General features: G+C 31.8%; 6 protein-coding genes across 12 annotated transcripts; 2 read left to right on the forward strand and 4 right to left on the reverse strand.

The window, feature by feature from the left end:
- Positions 1 to 40: 40 nt before the first annotated feature.
- Positions 41 to 2,051, reverse strand: LOC136779916 (lymphokine-activated killer T-cell-originated protein kinase). The gene is made up of 4 exons (XM_066737862.1): positions 1,229 to 2,051; positions 913 to 1,152; positions 536 to 829; positions 41 to 411 (listed from the first exon to the last, which is right to left on the reverse strand). The coding sequence occupies exons 1-4, from the start codon at positions 1,350 to 1,352 to the stop codon at positions 41 to 43; spliced, it is 1,029 nt and encodes a 342-aa protein (XP_066593959.1). The 5' UTR covers positions 1,353 to 2,051.
- A 483-nt stretch (positions 2,052 to 2,534) lies between these two features.
- On the reverse strand, positions 2,535 to 7,160 carry Trp1 (translocation protein 1). Of its 2 annotated transcripts, none has more exons than XM_066737806.1 (7): positions 6,492 to 7,160; positions 5,580 to 5,723; positions 4,752 to 4,846; positions 3,798 to 4,217; positions 3,367 to 3,714; positions 3,182 to 3,282; positions 2,535 to 3,114 (listed from the first exon to the last, which is right to left on the reverse strand). In XM_066737806.1, the coding sequence occupies exons 2-7, from the start codon at positions 5,656 to 5,658 to the stop codon at positions 2,955 to 2,957; spliced, it is 1,203 nt and encodes a 400-aa protein (XP_066593903.1). In that variant the 5' UTR covers positions 5,659 to 5,723; positions 6,492 to 7,160; the 3' UTR covers positions 2,535 to 2,954. The 2 variants fall into 2 exon arrangements, with proteins under 2 accessions (XP_066593903.1, XP_066593902.1); XM_066737805.1 differs by lacking the exon at positions 6,492 to 7,160 and adding an exon at positions 5,925 to 6,176.
- An 868-nt stretch (positions 7,161 to 8,028) lies between these two features.
- Positions 8,029 to 9,693, forward strand: LOC136779889 (dnaJ homolog subfamily C member 28). Of its 3 annotated transcripts, XM_066737810.1 has the most exons (6): positions 8,029 to 8,357; positions 8,418 to 8,549; positions 8,616 to 8,708; positions 8,771 to 9,124; positions 9,193 to 9,342; positions 9,427 to 9,693. In XM_066737810.1, exons 1-6 carry the CDS (start codon positions 8,250 to 8,252, stop codon positions 9,592 to 9,594), a joined length of 1,005 nt encoding a protein of 334 aa, XP_066593907.1. In that variant the 5' UTR covers positions 8,029 to 8,249; the 3' UTR covers positions 9,595 to 9,693. The 3 variants fall into 3 exon arrangements, with proteins under 3 accessions (XP_066593907.1, XP_066593906.1, XP_066593905.1); XM_066737809.1 differs by having other exon boundaries at positions 8,030 to 8,318; positions 9,193 to 9,693; XM_066737808.1 differs by having other exon boundaries at positions 8,031 to 8,357; positions 9,193 to 9,693.
- On the reverse strand, positions 9,481 to 14,354 carry Gart (trifunctional purine biosynthetic protein adenosine-3 Gart). 3 transcript variants are annotated; one of them, XM_066737802.1, is made up of 13 exons: positions 13,916 to 14,346; positions 13,440 to 13,612; positions 13,090 to 13,337; positions 12,821 to 13,020; positions 12,415 to 12,740; positions 12,123 to 12,333; positions 11,915 to 12,050; positions 11,622 to 11,844; positions 11,363 to 11,557; positions 11,039 to 11,288; positions 10,336 to 10,958; positions 9,931 to 10,188; positions 9,481 to 9,856 (listed from the first exon to the last, which is right to left on the reverse strand). In XM_066737802.1, the coding sequence occupies exons 2-13, from the start codon at positions 13,608 to 13,610 to the stop codon at positions 9,674 to 9,676; spliced, it is 3,024 nt and encodes a 1,007-aa protein (XP_066593899.1). In that variant the 5' UTR covers positions 13,611 to 13,612; positions 13,916 to 14,346; the 3' UTR covers positions 9,481 to 9,673. The 3 variants fall into 3 exon arrangements, with proteins under 3 accessions (XP_066593899.1, XP_066593900.1, XP_066593901.1); XM_066737803.1 differs by having other exon boundaries at positions 13,440 to 13,617; XM_066737804.1 differs by lacking the exons at positions 9,481 to 9,856; positions 9,931 to 10,188 and having other exon boundaries at positions 10,373 to 10,553; positions 10,658 to 10,958; positions 13,916 to 14,354.
- Positions 14,355 to 14,931: 577 nt separating this feature from the next.
- Positions 14,932 to 16,539, forward strand: LOC136779832 (succinate dehydrogenase [ubiquinone] iron-sulfur subunit-like). Its single transcript, XM_066737704.1, has 5 exons — positions 14,932 to 15,330; positions 15,442 to 15,704; positions 15,777 to 16,074; positions 16,215 to 16,337; positions 16,405 to 16,539. Exons 1-5 carry the CDS (start codon positions 15,214 to 15,216, stop codon positions 16,519 to 16,521), a joined length of 918 nt encoding a protein of 305 aa, XP_066593801.1. The 5' UTR covers positions 14,932 to 15,213; the 3' UTR covers positions 16,522 to 16,539.
- lok (ovarian-specific serine/threonine-protein kinase loki) lies at positions 16,205 to 18,873 on the reverse strand. 2 transcript variants are annotated; one of them, XM_066737702.1, is made up of 8 exons: positions 18,728 to 18,873; positions 18,434 to 18,629; positions 18,087 to 18,365; positions 17,749 to 18,002; positions 17,478 to 17,681; positions 17,237 to 17,410; positions 17,012 to 17,176; positions 16,205 to 16,932 (listed from the first exon to the last, which is right to left on the reverse strand). In XM_066737702.1, exons 2-8 carry the CDS (start codon positions 18,570 to 18,572, stop codon positions 16,702 to 16,704), a joined length of 1,446 nt encoding a protein of 481 aa, XP_066593799.1. In that variant the 5' UTR covers positions 18,573 to 18,629; positions 18,728 to 18,873; the 3' UTR covers positions 16,205 to 16,701. The 2 variants fall into 2 exon arrangements, with proteins under 2 accessions (XP_066593799.1, XP_066593800.1); XM_066737703.1 differs by having other exon boundaries at positions 18,087 to 18,382; positions 18,434 to 18,873.
- Between the last annotated feature and the right edge of the window lie 84 nt (positions 18,874 to 18,957).

The following is an 18,957-nucleotide window of genomic DNA, read 5'->3' on the forward strand; positions in this document are numbered from 1 at the left end:
AAATATATTTGTGTAAAATTTAAGTCAAAATTAAAATTAATTATAGAGGCTTTGTTTGCTTGTTTTTGTAAACATACTCTTCAAAAAACTTTACCAAACCTTTTGCACTTGGCCTATTCTCGTATTTGCTTTCAGTACAAATAAAAAATGTTTGTAAAACTGTGTCATATTCTGGTCCTAAATCTATTGCTGGTAAAGGTGGTCTGGTAGCAAATTTTTCTTTTGGAAAATCATCAAAACTTTCATTCATACTTATATTATAAACTTGATTTTCCTTTTCATTCAAAGTATTAAATGATTCTTCCATCATTGAATCTTCAGTCTCAATGCGAGGTGCAGATAGAGCTATCATCTCCCATAAAACAAGTCCATAGGACCAGATATCAGCTTTGTCTGTGACTTCCCCATCACCTAAAAAATTAATTTTAATAAAATTAAAGTAATACCAGATGATTGCAAGAAGTTTATACATGATTCAAAGATAAATGTCAGTAACCATGTAAAAAAAATAAAAAGTGCAAATAAAAATAATAACCAAAAATAATTTCAGGAGCATTCCAGCACTCTGTGCCAATATAACAAAATTCTCCATTTGAGTCATCCAACACTAATTTATCATTAAGAGGCAAAGACACCCCAAAGTCACAGAGTTTAACTGTACTAAAATCTTTTGAAACTAATATATTATAACTCTTAATATCTCCATGCAAAATATGTGCTGTATTATGAAGATACTCAAGACCTTTTGCAACTTCGTACCCTACTTTTAAAATGTAATAAGCAGCAAAAGGATCTTCTGCATTTTCAAATTTTTCCTCAATTATATTACCTGTAACATTATAATAATATTAAAAAGAAACACATGAAAAATATATATTACAGATACTCAACTAAAAATTGATCTTAACTTACCAAGAGATGCATCCAGTTTCTCCATTGCAAGACAGGGGTCATCGTTTGGTGCATCCATGAAAGCTCTAAAGCCTACTACATTTGGATGATTTAATTTCTTTAATATATCTGCTTCAATTCGAATGCGTTCACTGTAAGTTTTATCCGTTTTGGGGGCCTTACGATTTCTTTTCTTTATAGCCCAAGGAGATCGTATAAAACCTACTTTTGGTGATCGTTCAAACATGTAAACATTTACACCTAATTTGTTAATAAAATAAAAGCAAACTGAATTAATAAAATCAATTTTCCTGCGTAGCAATACAAAAATACATACCACAACCATAACCAATTTGTTGGAGAAAAGGTGACGCTGGTATTTTAATCGGTGTTTGTAAATTCGTATTATCTACAATTTTCTTTCTAAACTTTTGTGAAGTAGGCGTTTTAAACTCCGTCATTGTTAAAAGTATAAACTAAAATTAATTTTAAATATAAAATTATCGGCTCCTGAATTATTGGAAGACGCTGTTGAATACTATTGAACGCGTAATATAATTTAAATTATTCGAAATTCAAATAAAACGATCAAAACAGCATAGTGATATGTACCAGTGCTGCCAAAGCTCTGGTTATAAAGAATACAAGCTAACCAATCCGATTCACAGAGAAGAAACGAAGTATAGTGTTTTAGGTATAATAATAGCCAATAACATACACCGCTCCCTCAACATTTGTCTCTACTCTCTACCAGTCTCTACTCTCTACTGAATGCAACCAACGATAAGTGGAAACGCACTCCAGATTTCAAACTTCTCCATCTTCTGATTGCTCTTTAGTTTTTATTAACCCTTTCGCTGCGCATGTCACGTATCCGTGACGTACCAATCTTTCGAGGGGTGCGAGCGGCACGGATTCGTGACGCAAGCCAAAAATCGTATATATTTGCATGTACATATACAAAAATTCTAAAATTATATAAATTAGGTTCAAAACTATTGAAAATCCGACCCACCACTTGGTTACACTTGTACCATTTTTGTTCGCAGCGAAAAAGTTAAAAAATGCAAATATATCTCACTAACTCGTAGATAGATGTTGGAATTCGAAATTGGATCTTAAAGCACTCGAAAAAAGCTAAAAAATTATGCAAAAAAATATAGATATTAATCGAAAAAATATTCATGACCTATAACGTTTTTCTAAAATTAAATATCTCATAAACGTTTTTGTGTTAAATTTTTAGTAAAAATAAATTTCCGTCTTTTGAATATATATATTTACCTATTTTTTTTTTGTTTTCGTAAGAAAACGGATATTTACTATTTATCTTTATTATCTTTATTGAAATATTGATAAACTCCCGATTCAATTACACTTACAAGGACAATGCTTGTACTATTAGCAATAATAATAATTACGACGTAATTATGTAGTGATAATAATTGTAATAATAATAATAATTGCGATTAAAAATGTTACATAAATATATAAAATCGGTTTAAAGCAATTAAATTTGCTAAACTCCGATGGTAAAATGTATAAACTTTTACCCATAAAAATTTCATGCTGACCTTGAGCTATATGTGGACAAATAGCTTACAGGTCCTTTGGAAAGAATTTTGTATAAGAGGGTATAAACATCAGTTTAAGCAGTGTTTATTTAATCAATAAAATTTACATTTAATTGCACGATCTTGTTATTCCCATGAAAAACAAATTAAACTAGCACAGAATTAAATAAATTCACCTAATTTTTACAGATTGAACACGAAGGTCCAATTTGCAAGTCACAGAATCCTCTCCAAAGGCCCATTGCAGGGTCAAGATCGTTTTTATTATTATTTAAATTGAACGAACGGTGCACCCATTGATTAAAGCCACGTGCCACCGATCGTTGAAATTCCTCAAGCTACCCAATTCCTGCTTGAAATCTGTTTTCAGAATAGATAATTCATAATGACAGAATTATGTATGGATTAATTAATTAAGAAAATAATTAATTAATCAAGAATTGACACGGCCTCGGGTGCTCCAGGGCTAATTATTGCCAGAATTAATTTTCAAAGCATCACAAAATCTTTGCCAGTATTAGATTTATCACTTTCTGATCCTTCGCTACCTTCCTCCACCTCATAAGTTTCTGATGAAGAAGCTTTTATTTTATCCACATTCTCACCTAATGCCTCTTCTGGTTCGCTTGTCTCATTTTGTTTCTCTTCCCTGTCCACAAATTTAGTTAATAGATATTTTTTAATTCTCAAAATAATCATTTAAAATTCATACTAACGTCTTTAACAATGGTGTATCTTCGTTATCAGAATCCTTATCCTTCTTTTTCTTTTTTTTACTCTTTTTATCATTCTCTGTAGAGGATCCAAAGTAATCATACTGAAAATAACAAATAATTTAAATTTTATATTTTATTAATTTAGTTATTAGTTCATTAATTTTTATTCATTAAATTAATGATACCTGGTATAAAGGCCAGAATGATGCAAAGAATCCAACGTCAGCAGTCAAATTTGGTAAGAGCCAAAAATGGCATCTACCCAGAGTGGGTATCCAAAGAAGGCAAAACACTATCATTCTTATAATCACTAATGCTAGAATAAAAATAAGAAGCCCAGCTGCTGCAACACTTAAATAATATACTCCATGACGAATAGTCAATGGCCACAATGGAAACAAACAGACACATATTGCACCCAATACAACAAGAGCCCCAATGCACCAATAATATATTGGAACTTGTTCATATATCCAGACATATGCATCATTACAATCAACAAAATATTGCTCCATGTGCATTTCAAGCCTCACCTGAAAATATTAACATTGTATTGAGTTTAAACTTTTAAAAAATTTAAGTTAATTATAACTGTTATTTTGATAATATCTTTTACCTTTGGCTTTTTCTTTTGTTCCTTTTTCTCTTCACTTTTATCCTTCCCATCTTTACTCTCTTCCTTATCATTTGATTTCTTCTCTTCTTTTGGTTCTTTTATCTTTTTCTTAATGCCTCTCATTTTACATAATTCCTCCTCTGATATTACTACCTTCTTTGCTCTGTGGAAAAACTTATGTCTCAGCATAACATCTAGGAATTCTGTGACCTGCTCCCTGCTTATAAATTTTGTCTCTCTCCATGGAGAGTTTTCCAGTAAAGCATCGACAGCTCTGGTCCCTGTGAAGTACTCCACATTGTGATGTCTGTCAAATTTAGTTTTCTTTGATGGTACATTGTTTCGAATCCATTTAGCTACTTCATACTCCTCCTTGGATGGCTTGTCCTGCTTAGTTTCATTCTCCAAGCTGGTAAGATCCTATTATAACAAAAAAGAAAGGAGTAAATCATAAGTGGAACAGGATGTTTACAAATACTGATTCATACTCCAAAATTAAATTAATGAAGAATAAGAATAAAATTCATAATATTTTCAAAATAGCAAACCATAATTTAGAATTCTCTAAAATATTTAGAGTAAAACTATATTATTTAAATTTAGGATGAATTCTGAAGTAGAATGTGTGTTACAGCTGGTAATCAAACACCGGATAATATTTAGTGTAGATAATTAAATGAAAAATCTAAGCTTCTAAAAAACCGGAAAAAATGAAGAATTTGGTGAAGATATTTTCTAGAAGAAAAGATGATTTTTACTAGGGGCTTGGCTACGTCATCTGGCATAGAAAAAACAAACGGGACTCTCAACCCGACACGTGTAATATATTATTTTTGTCAGGGGAAAAAAAGGAGCAAAACGTCAGGAACGTTCCTGAAACTTTTTAGCCAAGACGTGAAATTTTTTAGAAAAGTGAAATTTACGGATATATAATTAAAAATATGGTTTGCTTACATCTTTGCGCTTCCTGTTTTTCTTGCGTTCCGCCATGTTGTAAATTGTTGGATGCGCCTGCGTCATGGAATTCACGGAATTTCGCACTTCCAAAACTAAAAAAGATCAGCAGGCAGAAATTCTTCGCAAATATTCTAGCCTCTATGCTGTTGTTAACGTTGCCGTCGTTGCCTGATGATATGACAAAGTAATTTAATGGTCCGACTTAACCCGAAACCTAATCCCCTTCATTTTAAATGTTTCCACCCTATAGCCCCTTTAGGTAAGGTTAGGAGGATGATTAGATAAAATATTATTGTGCGTAAAAACAAAGGAAGAAATTAAACATTTTTATACCTACTTCTCCCTAATATTTTTCACAAAACTTATGATATTTCTATATAATAATAAATTCTTTGACTAAATAAACCTTTCATTTAAATAAACATATTTATATCAAGCAAATATAATAATCATATAAGACTTCAAGAAAAATTTTATGAAATTTTATAAAATTAATATTAAAAAATAAAAATGATTTTACAATATAATTGGACTGGTTAATTAATTGCTTAAACAATCAATATCAATGTTTATTTGTATGATATATTAATATATATACAGTCCCTCGTTCTATTTTCTATGGAAATTGTGTATGAATTTGTTGTAGTAGACATAGATTCTAGGACATTATTTATTTTATTTTATCTGAAAGATTTTTATGGCGTAAATTAAAGTGATTAAACTGATTAAAGTATTGTGTCATGAGGAGATTACACGATCAGCTGATTGAGCTACGCGATCCACGTGGTTACTAATACACAGCAAGCATGTACCATACTACCATACCATATTCCACAGGAGTGAAGTCAAAGTGGTGGGGGAAAGAGTCTGACCGCCATCTTGACTGTACTTCTATATAGCACATACTAACCCATGTGTGGACTTTATAATTCCGTGTGAACGAAAACTACAAGAAACAAGCACGACTATCTAGAAAGAAAAAGAAAATATTGGTTTGGCAAGTGGAGACTAGTATATTATTAAATACATTTGTGTTCTAAGAATATACTATATATGTAATTGACATTAGTTCAAAAATCTTTCGTTCCATAGATAAAAAAATTAAAAAGACAACAGAAGATAAACTAAGATATATACATATTTTTAGAGAAGATAAATTTCTCGAGGTACCTTTTCCACTAGATCTATTATTTCTTGCGAAAACAGGGGCACTTCGCGAAGGCTATTGTAACGGTCCTGAATAGAGTAAAGGTTTTGTTTGTTCTTATTTATTATGTTAATTGCTAAAATTAATTTATCTCTATAATAAAAATATTTGGTATACATATAAAAAGCAAAATATAAAAATTCAAACACGAACAAAATTCGTTCCACTTATCGCTGTTCCTGCAGAGCACGTGGTTGCTACTACATCCGGGAAGAGAGGGGGAAGAGATTTTTATAGGAGAAGGGAATCACAATATTTCAAAAGGAAGGAACCTGAAAAAGAAACCCTACTTAATACCGAAAATTATAATGCCTCAAAGCTAAAGGGCCTAACTATATCAGAAAGCTAACCCTGAAAAAAACACGCGCAAAATAGATATAATATCGTCAAGAAGAACCTGAACATTACGCAAAAAACAAGAAATGGTTTTAATCGAAGGAAGATCGATTATAAAACCCACCGATAGATTTTCAATTATTCTTTAGGTTATTGGTAAACAAACTTTCCACAGATTTATCCGTGGGACTCACTCATTCGCACTCATTCGGCGAAATTCCCCCAACGATTCATCTTTAGGATGCGGTAGTGATGACGATAACGATAACACTCACGTTGATCACCTGCGATAATTTAATTTAAAAACGGTACGTCGCGACACGGATTTTTTAAATTTCATTCTTAACGTGATTGTTTCAAACACGCACTTACATCCCAAAGCGAGGTTGCCCAATTGTAACAAAGAAATAAAATATGTATGTTATTAAATGAAATCGTTTAGAATTAATTTAGAATTTATTCAAGGTTTGAAATAAAAACAATGTAACTTTCAGTAGGCTATGAGAGTCCTTGAGAGGCTGTTGCCTTGGCTGTTGCAAGTTGCAACCACATAAACACAAACACACGCGCTGCACACTGACAAAACATATGCGAGAAGTTCTATTATTTAAAGTATTTTTATGTGCAAGCAAATACTTTTATTGTTATCACATACTGCATCTCAATATTATTTTGTACTTTAAAAAATTTTGCAATTATTAATTTAGAAAACTGAATTTCGGTAAAATTATTTTAATCTAATATTGATTAAAATTGCACATATGTGATACAAACAAGATAGTAAGTGTCTTTAATCGCGAATTTCTTTAAAAATATTTCAACTACTACGAAGAAACACGGCGTGCGATTATCTGACAGCACGTCCGCGGAAATTCGAAAACTCAACTGAACCGGCAGAGCACAATAGGACCATCCGAAAAGGGGGTAATCGCATCTAATTGGTTTAGAGCGTTAGGACTACGCCAATCAGGTGCTATTGTTTGCTTAGTAAGTTGTCAATGAACAATCCCGTCCTGCGGATGGTCCAAATACCGGAATAGAGACCGTGCACACTAGCAAAATGACAGTGAGATAAGAATTATTAAGAATGTATATTGGTGTATACTGTATATGCATACTATCAGCGCAAACTATCGGTCAATTTTCGCAGTTTTTGAGTGTAATTTATTTATACGTATACAGTTATACATTGACACTTCGATATCATTGTGTTGGTGTGCACGGTCTCTATAGCCCTGGAATCGTTTTGTAATTGAAATGGTGATTGCTAATTGGCTATCTGCATTCTTATAATCAATCAGCGGTCGGCATTCCAAATTCAGCAAATTACAGCATTTACAGCACAGGTGGACCGAGCATATTCACACCTTAGCACTAGGATAGCGCTGAAGATGCTGCTTTACTTATAAAAACGCTTTTCTACATACATATGTATACACGATGGAAATAGGCTAGCAAAACATGTTCATACATACATACATACCTACGAGAGTGAAGCCAAAGTGGTGGGAGAAAAAGGCTGACCGCCATCTTGCTTGTAGGTAGATATAACGGATATAACACATAAATGATATAATATTATTATGTGCTATAACTATTTACAATCATAATGGCGGCCGATCTTTGTCCCTCTACACTCTACAGTCTACATATCAATTTAGCTTCGCTAACCGCTTTTCTGGCCTGAAAACCCCCTCCCATTCAGGTAACATACGTGTACATACATTGATGTAATCAAGAAATTCCTGAGTATACGGGGTCAAGTTCACGCGTGTTTATTACTATTACATAAACAATGTGACTATAACCTAAAAATGATAATGACTGATGTTTCTTGTAAAATAATTAAAAGATGATGAATTGTTATATGTTCCATGTATTTATTATTATTATTATTATTTAATAGTAAAGTAACGAAACGATAACTTTTGAGAAAAGATATAAGTAACAATATGACTAATTTTTACCCTTGGAAATTATTGGAGAATATTCTATGCTTTTATTCTGGTATCAACTTGCTTGTAAGATACAAGCATCATTATTCAAAAGCTTCCATTAGGGTAAATTTAAAAATGATTATTTATAAAAAAATTACATAATAATTTTTTGTTTTTATTTAGAGATTATATGATATTTTGGGAGTGCGGGAAGACTGTGATGATGAAACCTTACGATTGGCTTTTGTATATTTAGCTAAGCGTTTTCATCCTGATAGTGGAACATCAGAAGCAAGTGACAATAAATTTTCTGAGGTAATGTTGAATAATTCTAAAGACACATCCATGAAATTGGACTTTCATTATAAAGTGTATTTACAGATTGAGAGAGCATATAGAGAAATTCAAAAAATTAGATTTAAAGAAAGAGAAATGCAGCACATTGAAAATGATGTTGAGGAGTTTGACATAAAGGTAAATATAATAAATTTGTGATTTTATATTTTAGTTATTAATATATTATTTAATTAAATCAGCACACAGCTCCTCAGCACCGTCACTATTTAAGTTATAATGTAGGAATAGGAACTCCAAGCAAACGTCAAAAACAATATATGATAGAAAAGGCTCAAAAAGCTGTAGATAATATTTTAGAACACAGGATGAAAAAGATTCAAGCAGCTGAGTGCAATACTTTGGTTGGTATTGATAAAAAACATGCTAAGGATATAAAGACCCGTTATGGAATGGACCGTCTTGTAGAAGATTTAATTCAAGAAGCAATGAATAAGGGAGAATTTAATGATTTACCCGGCAAGGGTAAGCCTTTAAAGAATAACTCCAGCTCTCAAAACCCTTACGTCGATTTTGTGACCCACAAACTCAATCAAGTAAAATAACATTTTTAATGATTAAAATTGTCAAAAAATTATTTTAGTTTTACTAACTATTTTTTAAGGTATTAATCGATAATGGATTTACACCAGAATGGATTCAATTGTCTAAAGAAATACGGGACAGTACGCAAGAGATTAAGAATAATTTGTCGAATATGCGAAATAATTTCAACCCAGAACCATTGAATTCAGAAGAACAATCCAAATGGGCGGTAATTGTGGAAAGCTATAGATTTTTAGAAAATCAAATTAATAAAAAAATAGATAAGTATAATTTATTAGTTCCTTTACTTCAGAAACAAATGATTCATATTAATCTGGAGGTAATAGCCCGGGAAATATTATCAAAGTCTCCTGAAAAAACTTTAATAAAAAATACAATTAATTATAAAAACTGTACAAAACAATACCAAAGCAAGAATTATACGCTCTTCGATTTTATCAATATGTTCTTTAAAAAGTAAGCTTTTTAACCCATAAGATTATCATAACAAATGTTACGATATAACTTAGTTACATTGCTGATAAGATGTAAATAATATATCAGTTCCATTGTATAGTTCCATTTGGTTTCAAAGTTAATTTTCCTGTGGCCAAATGTTTTAAAGCTCGCGGAAACGCACGATGTTCTGCAGTCTTTACGCGTTCTTGAAGAGTTTCCACAGTGTCATTAGGATAAACTAGAACTGTTTCCTGTTCTATAATAGCACCAGCATCAATGTCCACCTAGAACAAAATTATTGCAGTAAGTACATAGGCCCTTAAAGAAATAAATATTCATTTTTATAAATACTGTTTACCTCAACAAAATGAACTGTACATCCAGAAACACGAACCCCAGCAGCCAGAACATCTTCGTGCGCATTTGCACCTTTGAAGGATGGTAATAGAGATGGATGAATATTTAATAAGGCACCCTTCCAATGTTTTACAAATTTCTCTGATAAAATCCTCATAAATCCAGCAAGACAAACTATCTCCACTCCATAAGCTTCTAATTTTTCTGTCATTACCGAATCAAAACTTTCTCTATTTGGATAATTGGTGTGCTTAATGACCTATGTTAAGTCAAGTAATATTCAATTAATTATAAAAATTTAAAGTAAACCAAGTGAAATTAAAATAATTAAACACTATATAATTTTCATTATCAATTAATTGATATTGGGTAGATTAGGAATAAAATTTTTGAAGATTATCTTTACCATTGTTGGGATACCAGCTCTCTCAGCACGTTTCAACCCTTCAACCCCTGCTTTATTGGAAATTACTAAAACGATTTCAGCTCCAATGTGCTGGCTAGGATCCTGAGTAGCATTGATCAAAGATTGGAGATTCGTACCACTCCCTGATATTAGTACACCAACTTTTTTCTTTGGCTTAGCTAGAGAAGCGACAAGGCTCGGCACATACTTTCTCATATCTATTTCCAAAACACATTCAAAGTGTTTTACTTTAACTCTAATCTGTTCTCCTTCATAGCAAGAATTGACTCTCCCAATTACAACAGGATTTTCTTCTACTAACTTTTCCATCACTATACTTTTATCTTTCTCTGAACAAATTAAAACTCCACCAATACCACAATTGAATGTCCTCAGCATCTCTTGTGTACCAATTCCTCCTACAGCAGCTAACCAACTAAAAATAGGTAAAACCTTCCAATTCTTAGCATCCAAGGTGACTCCAATATTTTCTGGCAAGATTCTTGGAATATTTTCCAGAAGACCTCCTCCAGTAATATGTGCAAAAGCTTTAACCAAATTCGTTCTTAGTGCAGGAATTACTCCTTTTACATAAATTTTTGTAGGCTCCAATAGAACTTCGCCTGAAATAGAACTTTAAATTAGATAAATAAACATAATGCTACATTGATAGATTAAAAGATAGTTAAACATCTCCATATACCAAGAGTTTTTTCAGAAAATGGAGCAACGTCGGAATATCTCTTATTAGCAGTTTTCAAAACCTTTCTGACTAAACTAAAGCCATTGCTATGAACTCCACTAGATGGCAAACCGATCACAAGATCACCAGGTTCTATGCTTTGTATATTTGGGAGCAATTCGTCTCTCTCCACAGCGCCAACTGCAAATCCTGCTAAATCATATTCACCATTTGGATACATATCTGCCATTTCTGCAGTCTCACCACCAATCTTAAAAATAATTCTTTATATCACATGAGCTTTGTGTTATTATCAATAGTAAATTAATTTCGTTTTTTATTTACCAAAGCACAACCTGCTCTCTTACATCCTTCCACTATTCCGTTTATTACTTTTATAGCAGTGACGATATCCAAATGTCCACATGCCAAATAATCTAAGAAAAATAATGGTTCTGCACCATGTGCAAGAATATCATTTACACACATTGCCACCAAATCAATGCCTACAGTGTCATGCTTGTTACATTCAAAGGCAATCTAAAAATTAAATTGCAATTGAATCTATAAATTTTAGTGAGAAATTTCATAGGTTATTATTTACTTTTAATTTAGTTCCAACACCATCTGTGCCAGAAACTAGCAATGGATCTTTATAGTTGGCAGCTTTTGTGTCAAATAAACCACCAAAACCTCCGAGGGATCCCAAAGTTCCAGGACGTTTAGTGAAAGCTGCTACTGGTTTAATAGCAGAAACTAAGGAGTCTCCAGCTTCTATATCTACTCCACTACTCTTATAGGTAGTTTCTCCATGATTTAAAATAGATCTGTTTCATAACATATTATATCAAATTATTTACTACGATTACTCTTATTTCTAAAATTACTCTAATTTACCTAGCAATTCCTTTATGTGCTATGTCAGTTCTGAATTGTTTTCCATCAAAGGAAATACTATGGGCAGCTAATGTAGCTTTGGCTGTAGCTAATGCTAATGTTGGCGATGCGTTTACCGTGATTAATACTCTTCCACCTATAAAAATTAAAAATAATCTTTTATATTTTTTCCAACTAGAACTAAAAAGTTTAATAGTAAATATTTTACCATTAGTTAAAACTTCGCCTTTAGGAGATAAGGAAGTTCCACTATGGAAAACATAGTAGTTTGGTTTTTTGGAAATTTCTTCAATTCCTGATATCACCTGACCTTTTGAAGATGAGCTTGGATATCCACGAGAAGCCAAAATTACACCAACTGTAAATAATCTTTTTTCCCAAGATACTAAAGATTCATCTAGAGTTCCATTACAACAAGCCTAAAAATTATTTTATATGGTCTTTGTTAAAACAAAATTTACATTTATTTAAAGGATTTGTAGGATTTGACTCTAATTCACCTGCATTATTTTAAATAAATCAGATCTTAACAATGGTAATATAACTTGTGTTTCAGGATCTCCAAATCTGCAATTAAATTCTAAAGTTTTTGGTCCATCTTCAGTTAACATCAACCCAGCATATAAAATACCAGTAAATGGAATATTTTCTTTTTTTAAACCATATACAGCCTTTTGTAAAATATTTTTTGTTACTGATTTGTATTCTGTTTCATTTAGTAGTGGACAGGGGCAGTATGCACCCATTCCACCTGTATTAGGCCCATTGTCTCCATTAAAAATTCTTTTATGATCCTGTGCTGATAGCATAGGTACAACTGTTTTACCTAAATTTAGAAAATTTTTAATTAAAAATTTATCTTATAATATCACTTACAATCTTTTTAAAAAAACATAAAATATGTACCATCTGTAAAAGCCAGTACTGAAATTTCTTCTCCCTCCAAAAGTTCTTCAATAATAATTGTTTCTCCAGCTACTCCAAATATTTTATCTCCCAACATTTCATCAATAGCTTTACAGGCTTCTTCATTATCTTTTGCCACTACTACTCCCTTACCAGCAGCTAATCCGGAAGCTTTTACAACTAGTGCTTTAAAAGGTGCACTAAAAGTTTATAAAGTAATAGAAAAAATTCATTTTAAGAATTTCAAATCAATTTCGTATAAATTGTACTTTTTAACAAAATTCTTTGCTTCTTCTGTGTTTGTGAATCCTTTCCATCTAGCTGTAGGAATATTATGTCTATCCATAAAACTTTTGGCCCAATCCTTGTCAGTCTCTATTTGAGCTGGTGCATGTTTAGGTCCAAAACATAATATGTTATTCTTTTCCAATTCATCTGCCAATCCCCTACCTAAAAACTCTTCAGGTCCCACAACAACTAGGTCCACACTGTTCATTTTACACCATTCTGCTACCTCCTAACAAAAAATAATTCAAGATTTATAACAAAGGTGTTTAGCTAATATGAAACACCAATATGAAATTATGACAAGCGAATCATGCAAACATAAAATAAATACCTGATTATTCTTAACATTAATAGAAACTAGTAAAACTTTTTCTACACCCTCTATTCCTGTATTACCAGGTGCAATGAAGATTTTTTTCACTTCTGATGACTGTGAGAGTTTCCAGCAAATAGCATGTTCCCTGCCTCCACCACCAATTACCAAAACTGTATGCTGACCCATTTCTAAACTTGTTAAATATAAAAGATTGAATTTCCATTTATAATAATTGATTTACATTAACCCTTTGAGTGCTGATGACGCCAATTGTCGTCATTTGCTTCGCTAGCGGGAGGCTGATGACGCCAAATGGAGTCATGGCCCTTTTGACGTCCTTGTTAGGAATTTCGGATACAAACTTTTACTTTCGTGTCAGTATTAGATTAGAAATTCATTATTTTCCAAAAAACCTTGTCAGCCTCTGGGGTCGCATATCCAAATTTAATCAGCACTCAAAGGGTTAATAAATCCTTCCTTGTTTCACTCACCTTTTTACTTAATTTTGTATATTTACAATATTGTACAATTAATAATAAAATATTTATTGAAAACTAAATGAAGTTAACTCCTTTTACTATTTATTGTTGATAGATTTGTTATTTGCAGTAACTTCTTATTACTATTAATAGTATTTACATGCAACAGGTATTTTCTTCACAGAATTGTAGGGTAAGTTTAGGGTGATGATATTAACGTTTTATAACTGCGAACTGATTCAACAAATTACTTCACTTAGGCCTAAAGTTGCGATGTAACGGGAAATTCGTGCGCCCACTATGAATTTTAAATGCTACACGCTGGTGAACTCGTAGGAATCATAGTAGGAGAAAGAAATTACCACGAAATTGTGAGTTGCTTAGGCCCCTAAAGCCGTGTTGGAAGAAAGCGGGAATTCGATATTCCCACCATGACTCCCATCCCCTATACTGGTAAGCACAATAGAGTTAAAGTGGGGGTTCCGAATTCTCGCTTTCTTGCAACACTGCCCCAAAGACATACTCACGTGACTAAATATTAGCCAATCAAACCTGAAATAACAAAAATTTCTCAAGATTAATTCAATCGTAACCTTTTATCTTTGTGATAACATTCATAACCTTTGATAGGTCTACCAGCAATTGCCAAGATCCTTTCATTATTATTTACAACAATAATCCCAATAATATAATTTAATCCTATTCAGTAAAGTGTTTAAAAATTCTAGCAGATCATATTTTTATCGTTTTCGTCATAACAAACTTAATTATTTTAACAATTAAGTTTTAAAAATTAATTTTTAAAACTTTTTAGAAAATAATTGAAGAATTCATTTTATCTTAACATTATACGCTAGTAAAGTACTAATACAGAAACAGTGAAGTGAGAATGTGTAGTAATGCATATGCATACTAACAGCGTTATCTATCGGTAACATTTAGCATTTTTGGGAGTACGTTTTCTTATACATATATTGCAATACAATCTCCCTACATTATGATTGTATTAGTACTTTACTAGCGGTAGTTCTCAGACTTCAGAACTAAATGTTATTGAACGTATTCACTTCACAGTAATTTATTTACATTTATGCGTTTTCTTCACTTGTTTTTTTATAATCAGATTCTTAAATGAAAACAAATTACGCAAATGGTTAATAGAGTTGACGTTCTGTTTACGAATCGTAATTGTATTAAGTTAGATTAGAGAATTAAAGACTGCAGGGGGCAAGCATCTTCCCAAAATAATTAACCAAACGTTGGAAATAATATTTGTGATAGAGAAAAAAAAAATTTGGAAGTATATAAGCATGTTTTTTAAGAAAATCAACATTTTTCGCCAGAAATCCCTAAGGCACCTTGTGACAAAGCTGGAATTTTCATCAAAATGCGATACCCAATGTCAAGAATGTCCTGACGAAGTTGTTGTATGAAATAATATCTATCAACTGATCTTTTTTTTATTTTTGTTTACAATACAATTCCTTCTTTTATGAAATTTTATCGCCCATTTTTCTTGTAATTAATAATTTTATTAGGAAAAAAAACCGAAGAAAGACCAAAAACTAATTCCAGTTAGAATCTATCGCTGGAATCCTGAAAAATCTGATAAAAAACCTTATATGCAAAATTTTCAAGTTGACCTAAATGAATGTGGTCCAAGTCCACTGGTCTTAGACGTTCTAATTTATGTCAAAGCGAAGCTTGATAGTAGCCTGACTTTTCGTCGATCTTGCAGAGAAGGAATTTGTGGAAGTTGCGGCATGAATATCAACGGAGTTAATACTCTGGCCTGCATCACGTAATTTTGTTGTAGAATATTGACTTATAAAAATATTCAAAAGTACCAGCGATTCAAATTTTTGTTTTTCAGAACATTGAAATCCTTCACAAAGCCTTTAGTTATTTACCCTCTGCCTCATTGTTATGTCATCAAAGACTTAGTAACGGATATGACTTTCTTCATTGAACAGTACAAAAAAATTGACCCTTGGTTAAAACGACCAGGTGAAAGTGATTCTAAGTATTCGCATGAGCTTTTACAAAGCCCAAGAGAAAGAGAAAAGCTAGATGGGCTCTATGAATGTGTCCTCTGTGGCTGCTGCAGCTTTGCTTGCCCTCCATACTGGTGGCTTGGAAATAAATATATGGGCCCTGCCACTTTGATGCAGGTATTTGTCAATATTAAATAATTAAAGAAAGACACCGATTTGCCATATAAAATGTCACTTTATTGTAATCACGTTTTAATAAGAATATTTCTTCTTAGTGATAGTCAAGTACATTTTAAAGTAATATTAAATTCTTTAAGGCTTATAGGTGGATTATAGATTCTCGAGACCTAGCTCATAAAGAACGATTGTCGAAGCTGGAAGATTTCTTTTCGGTTTTCCGATGTCAAACAATTTTTAATTGCACGAAAACATGCCCCAAAGTAATTTATTAGTTATTTTTCTTAATTCTAAAATACTGTTTAAAATCTAAAAAATTATTTTTACCAGGAATTGAATCCTGGAAAAGCAATAGCTGAGTTGAAGCGACTGGTAACTGGCTTGGCAAAAAAAGAAAAACCAGATTACGACAACTCGCCGAAATCACAGAAAGATAAGAAATGTTGATCATTTTTATTTTGTAATAACAATCTAGCATATTTTCCTGAAAAATGTCTAACTTAATTTTTTATTAAAAATCTATAGTTTTATATTATATATCACGCAAACTTGTTACATACAATTTGTACTAAAAGTGGATACTCCAATGCATAATATTTAAACAAATAAATCTTTCAGCTTTAAGTGTTATTTGAATCGCGGTCTTTTAATTACAGTCTTGCATGTCTCAATTTCATTTAATTTATTATTATTATATTTGGCGCCAAGATCTATGAGGGGACCAAAATTCTCACCTAGTTTATTTCTCATTAAATCGTGAACTACATCTTGCATACTACGATCTTTCAACCAAGGATCCAACAGAACTTGATTAATTGTCGCCCTTTTCTTCGGATCTACAGTTAACATTCGTTTTATCTAAAATAAGAATTATTTTTTAATCAAGATCTTTTTCTGCATCTTTTCTCAGCTTAAAATTTAAAAAAGTCATTTTTACCAGCTCTTTTGCCCTGTAAGTTATTTTGCCAAATTTACTATGGGGAAAACAAAAACGCCCGCTTAATATTTGTTCTTGCAAACCCTTATTTTGATCATTTATTGAAAATGGCATTGCACTACTCAAGCAGGCATATAATATTATACCCAAGCTCCATATGTCAACCTGTTAGATTTTAATAATAATAAAAATCCAAAAAATTATTAATTTTTCAAGTTCATTTACCTGGCTTGTATAAGCACCACGTCCATGGGTTTTCAAAATCTCTGGTGCTACATACAGTGGAGTACCGCAAAAAGTTTTCATCATAGTTTCAGCATCCACTAGTTTTGATAATCCAAAATCTGATATTTTTATTAAGGTTACCTCTGCATTGTCTGCTAGCAATATATTTTCTGGCTATATCAATTTATAAAAGTAAATAATTTTTTCTTTTTTGATTTATGTTTTAATTATTATAATTTACCTTCAAATCCCTGTGTGTAATTCCACGTTCATGCAGGTAACGTACAGCCAATACCATTTGATAAAAAAATATTTTAGTTATTGGCTCTGGCAAACCATTTGTCCCTTTTATTCTGTCAAAAAGCTCACCTCCTTCCATTAATTCCAGCACTATGTAAACTGTTCGTGGTGTGTCCACTATTTCTTCCATTTTTATTATGCATGGCTAAAATTTGGTTTATATAATTTTAGGATTTAAAATATAAAGTCACCAAATCAAATAAAATCCTTACATGTTTCAATGTCTTCAAAATTTTAACTTCGTTCATAATTTTTTCAGGATCATTCAGTAAATTCCTTGGACCACTCGAGAATGTTCTCTTTACTATTGACTTCATAGCAAACCTCTTGCAACCAATTTTAGAAAAAACCATTTTTACTTCTCCGCAAGCACCAGATCCCAATTTTCTAGACACAGCATATTTACATCTTAATTCTGGAGGCAAGTCATTTCCTTCAAACGCTTTTGTACTCATAAAAACATAAACTAAAAATAAAATTCAATAAAATAAGACAAATTTTTAAGTCTTATAAAATAAAAAGTAATTAAATCATTTCACCAGTGATTTACCTGCAAAAACAGGTTGAGCTAAAGATATAATATCATTGCTCTCCAAAAGTATCCTTTTTCCCTTTCCTACTAAAACTTTATTAACAAAAGTTCCATTTTGGCTTGTATCTTCTAGATACACAACAATATCATCATTGTTCCCGTTAATAATTCTCTCCTTAATTATTTTACAGTGTACTTTGCTTATCACTCCAAGCCATTTAGGCTTTATGTTATCTTTCGTAAAACAAATATCACAGCTATCTGACCGGCCCATGGTATATTCATCCTTAATCATTTCTGAAAAATAGAAACATCTTACGAAAATAAAAAAGAAAGAATAACGAAAAGTACAAAAGATACCATACCCATAGTCTTTAAGGTCAAATTGTTTGGGCATAATCTACCCCAGATGATTGGGACAGGTTGAGAATCTTGCGACTGACTTAAGCCATCAGCATTTTGGGTGTCAGGCAAAGTTAATGGCATAATTTCATCAGTTATCATGATGATTATGATAATTACAAGATAATAAATAATAAAAACTTTGGCTATAAATCACACCTACATATATATATATATAATCATAAAAATTCTTTTAAACGATTGTTTAACCTAAACCATGACTTTGTCCTTTCTGAATAAGAATTAGAGTTTCCTACCAGTTCTGCAGATCAGTGAAAGATTCATTACATTTATCGATAATTAGCAATATTGTGGATTTTCAAATGCGCAAAATTTGTTTCGTACTTATAGCCAAATAAACCTATTTAGTACGGTACCACCAACTTAAAGTGGCTGAACTCGTTGTTATAAACCACCGGAAAAAATTTGAAAATAGTAATAACTGCGTCATTATTTTTTGTTGGATTCGTCGCGTCGATACAGCAGG

The sequence above is a fragment of the Prorops nasuta genome, unplaced genomic scaffold (genome assembly GCF_024137725.1).
Source record: "Prorops nasuta isolate Cenicafe-Biocafe unplaced genomic scaffold, Cenicafe_Pnas_1.2 PNAS00018, whole genome shotgun sequence".
In the NCBI taxonomy this organism is placed as follows: domain Eukaryota; kingdom Metazoa; phylum Arthropoda; class Insecta; order Hymenoptera; family Bethylidae; genus Prorops; species Prorops nasuta.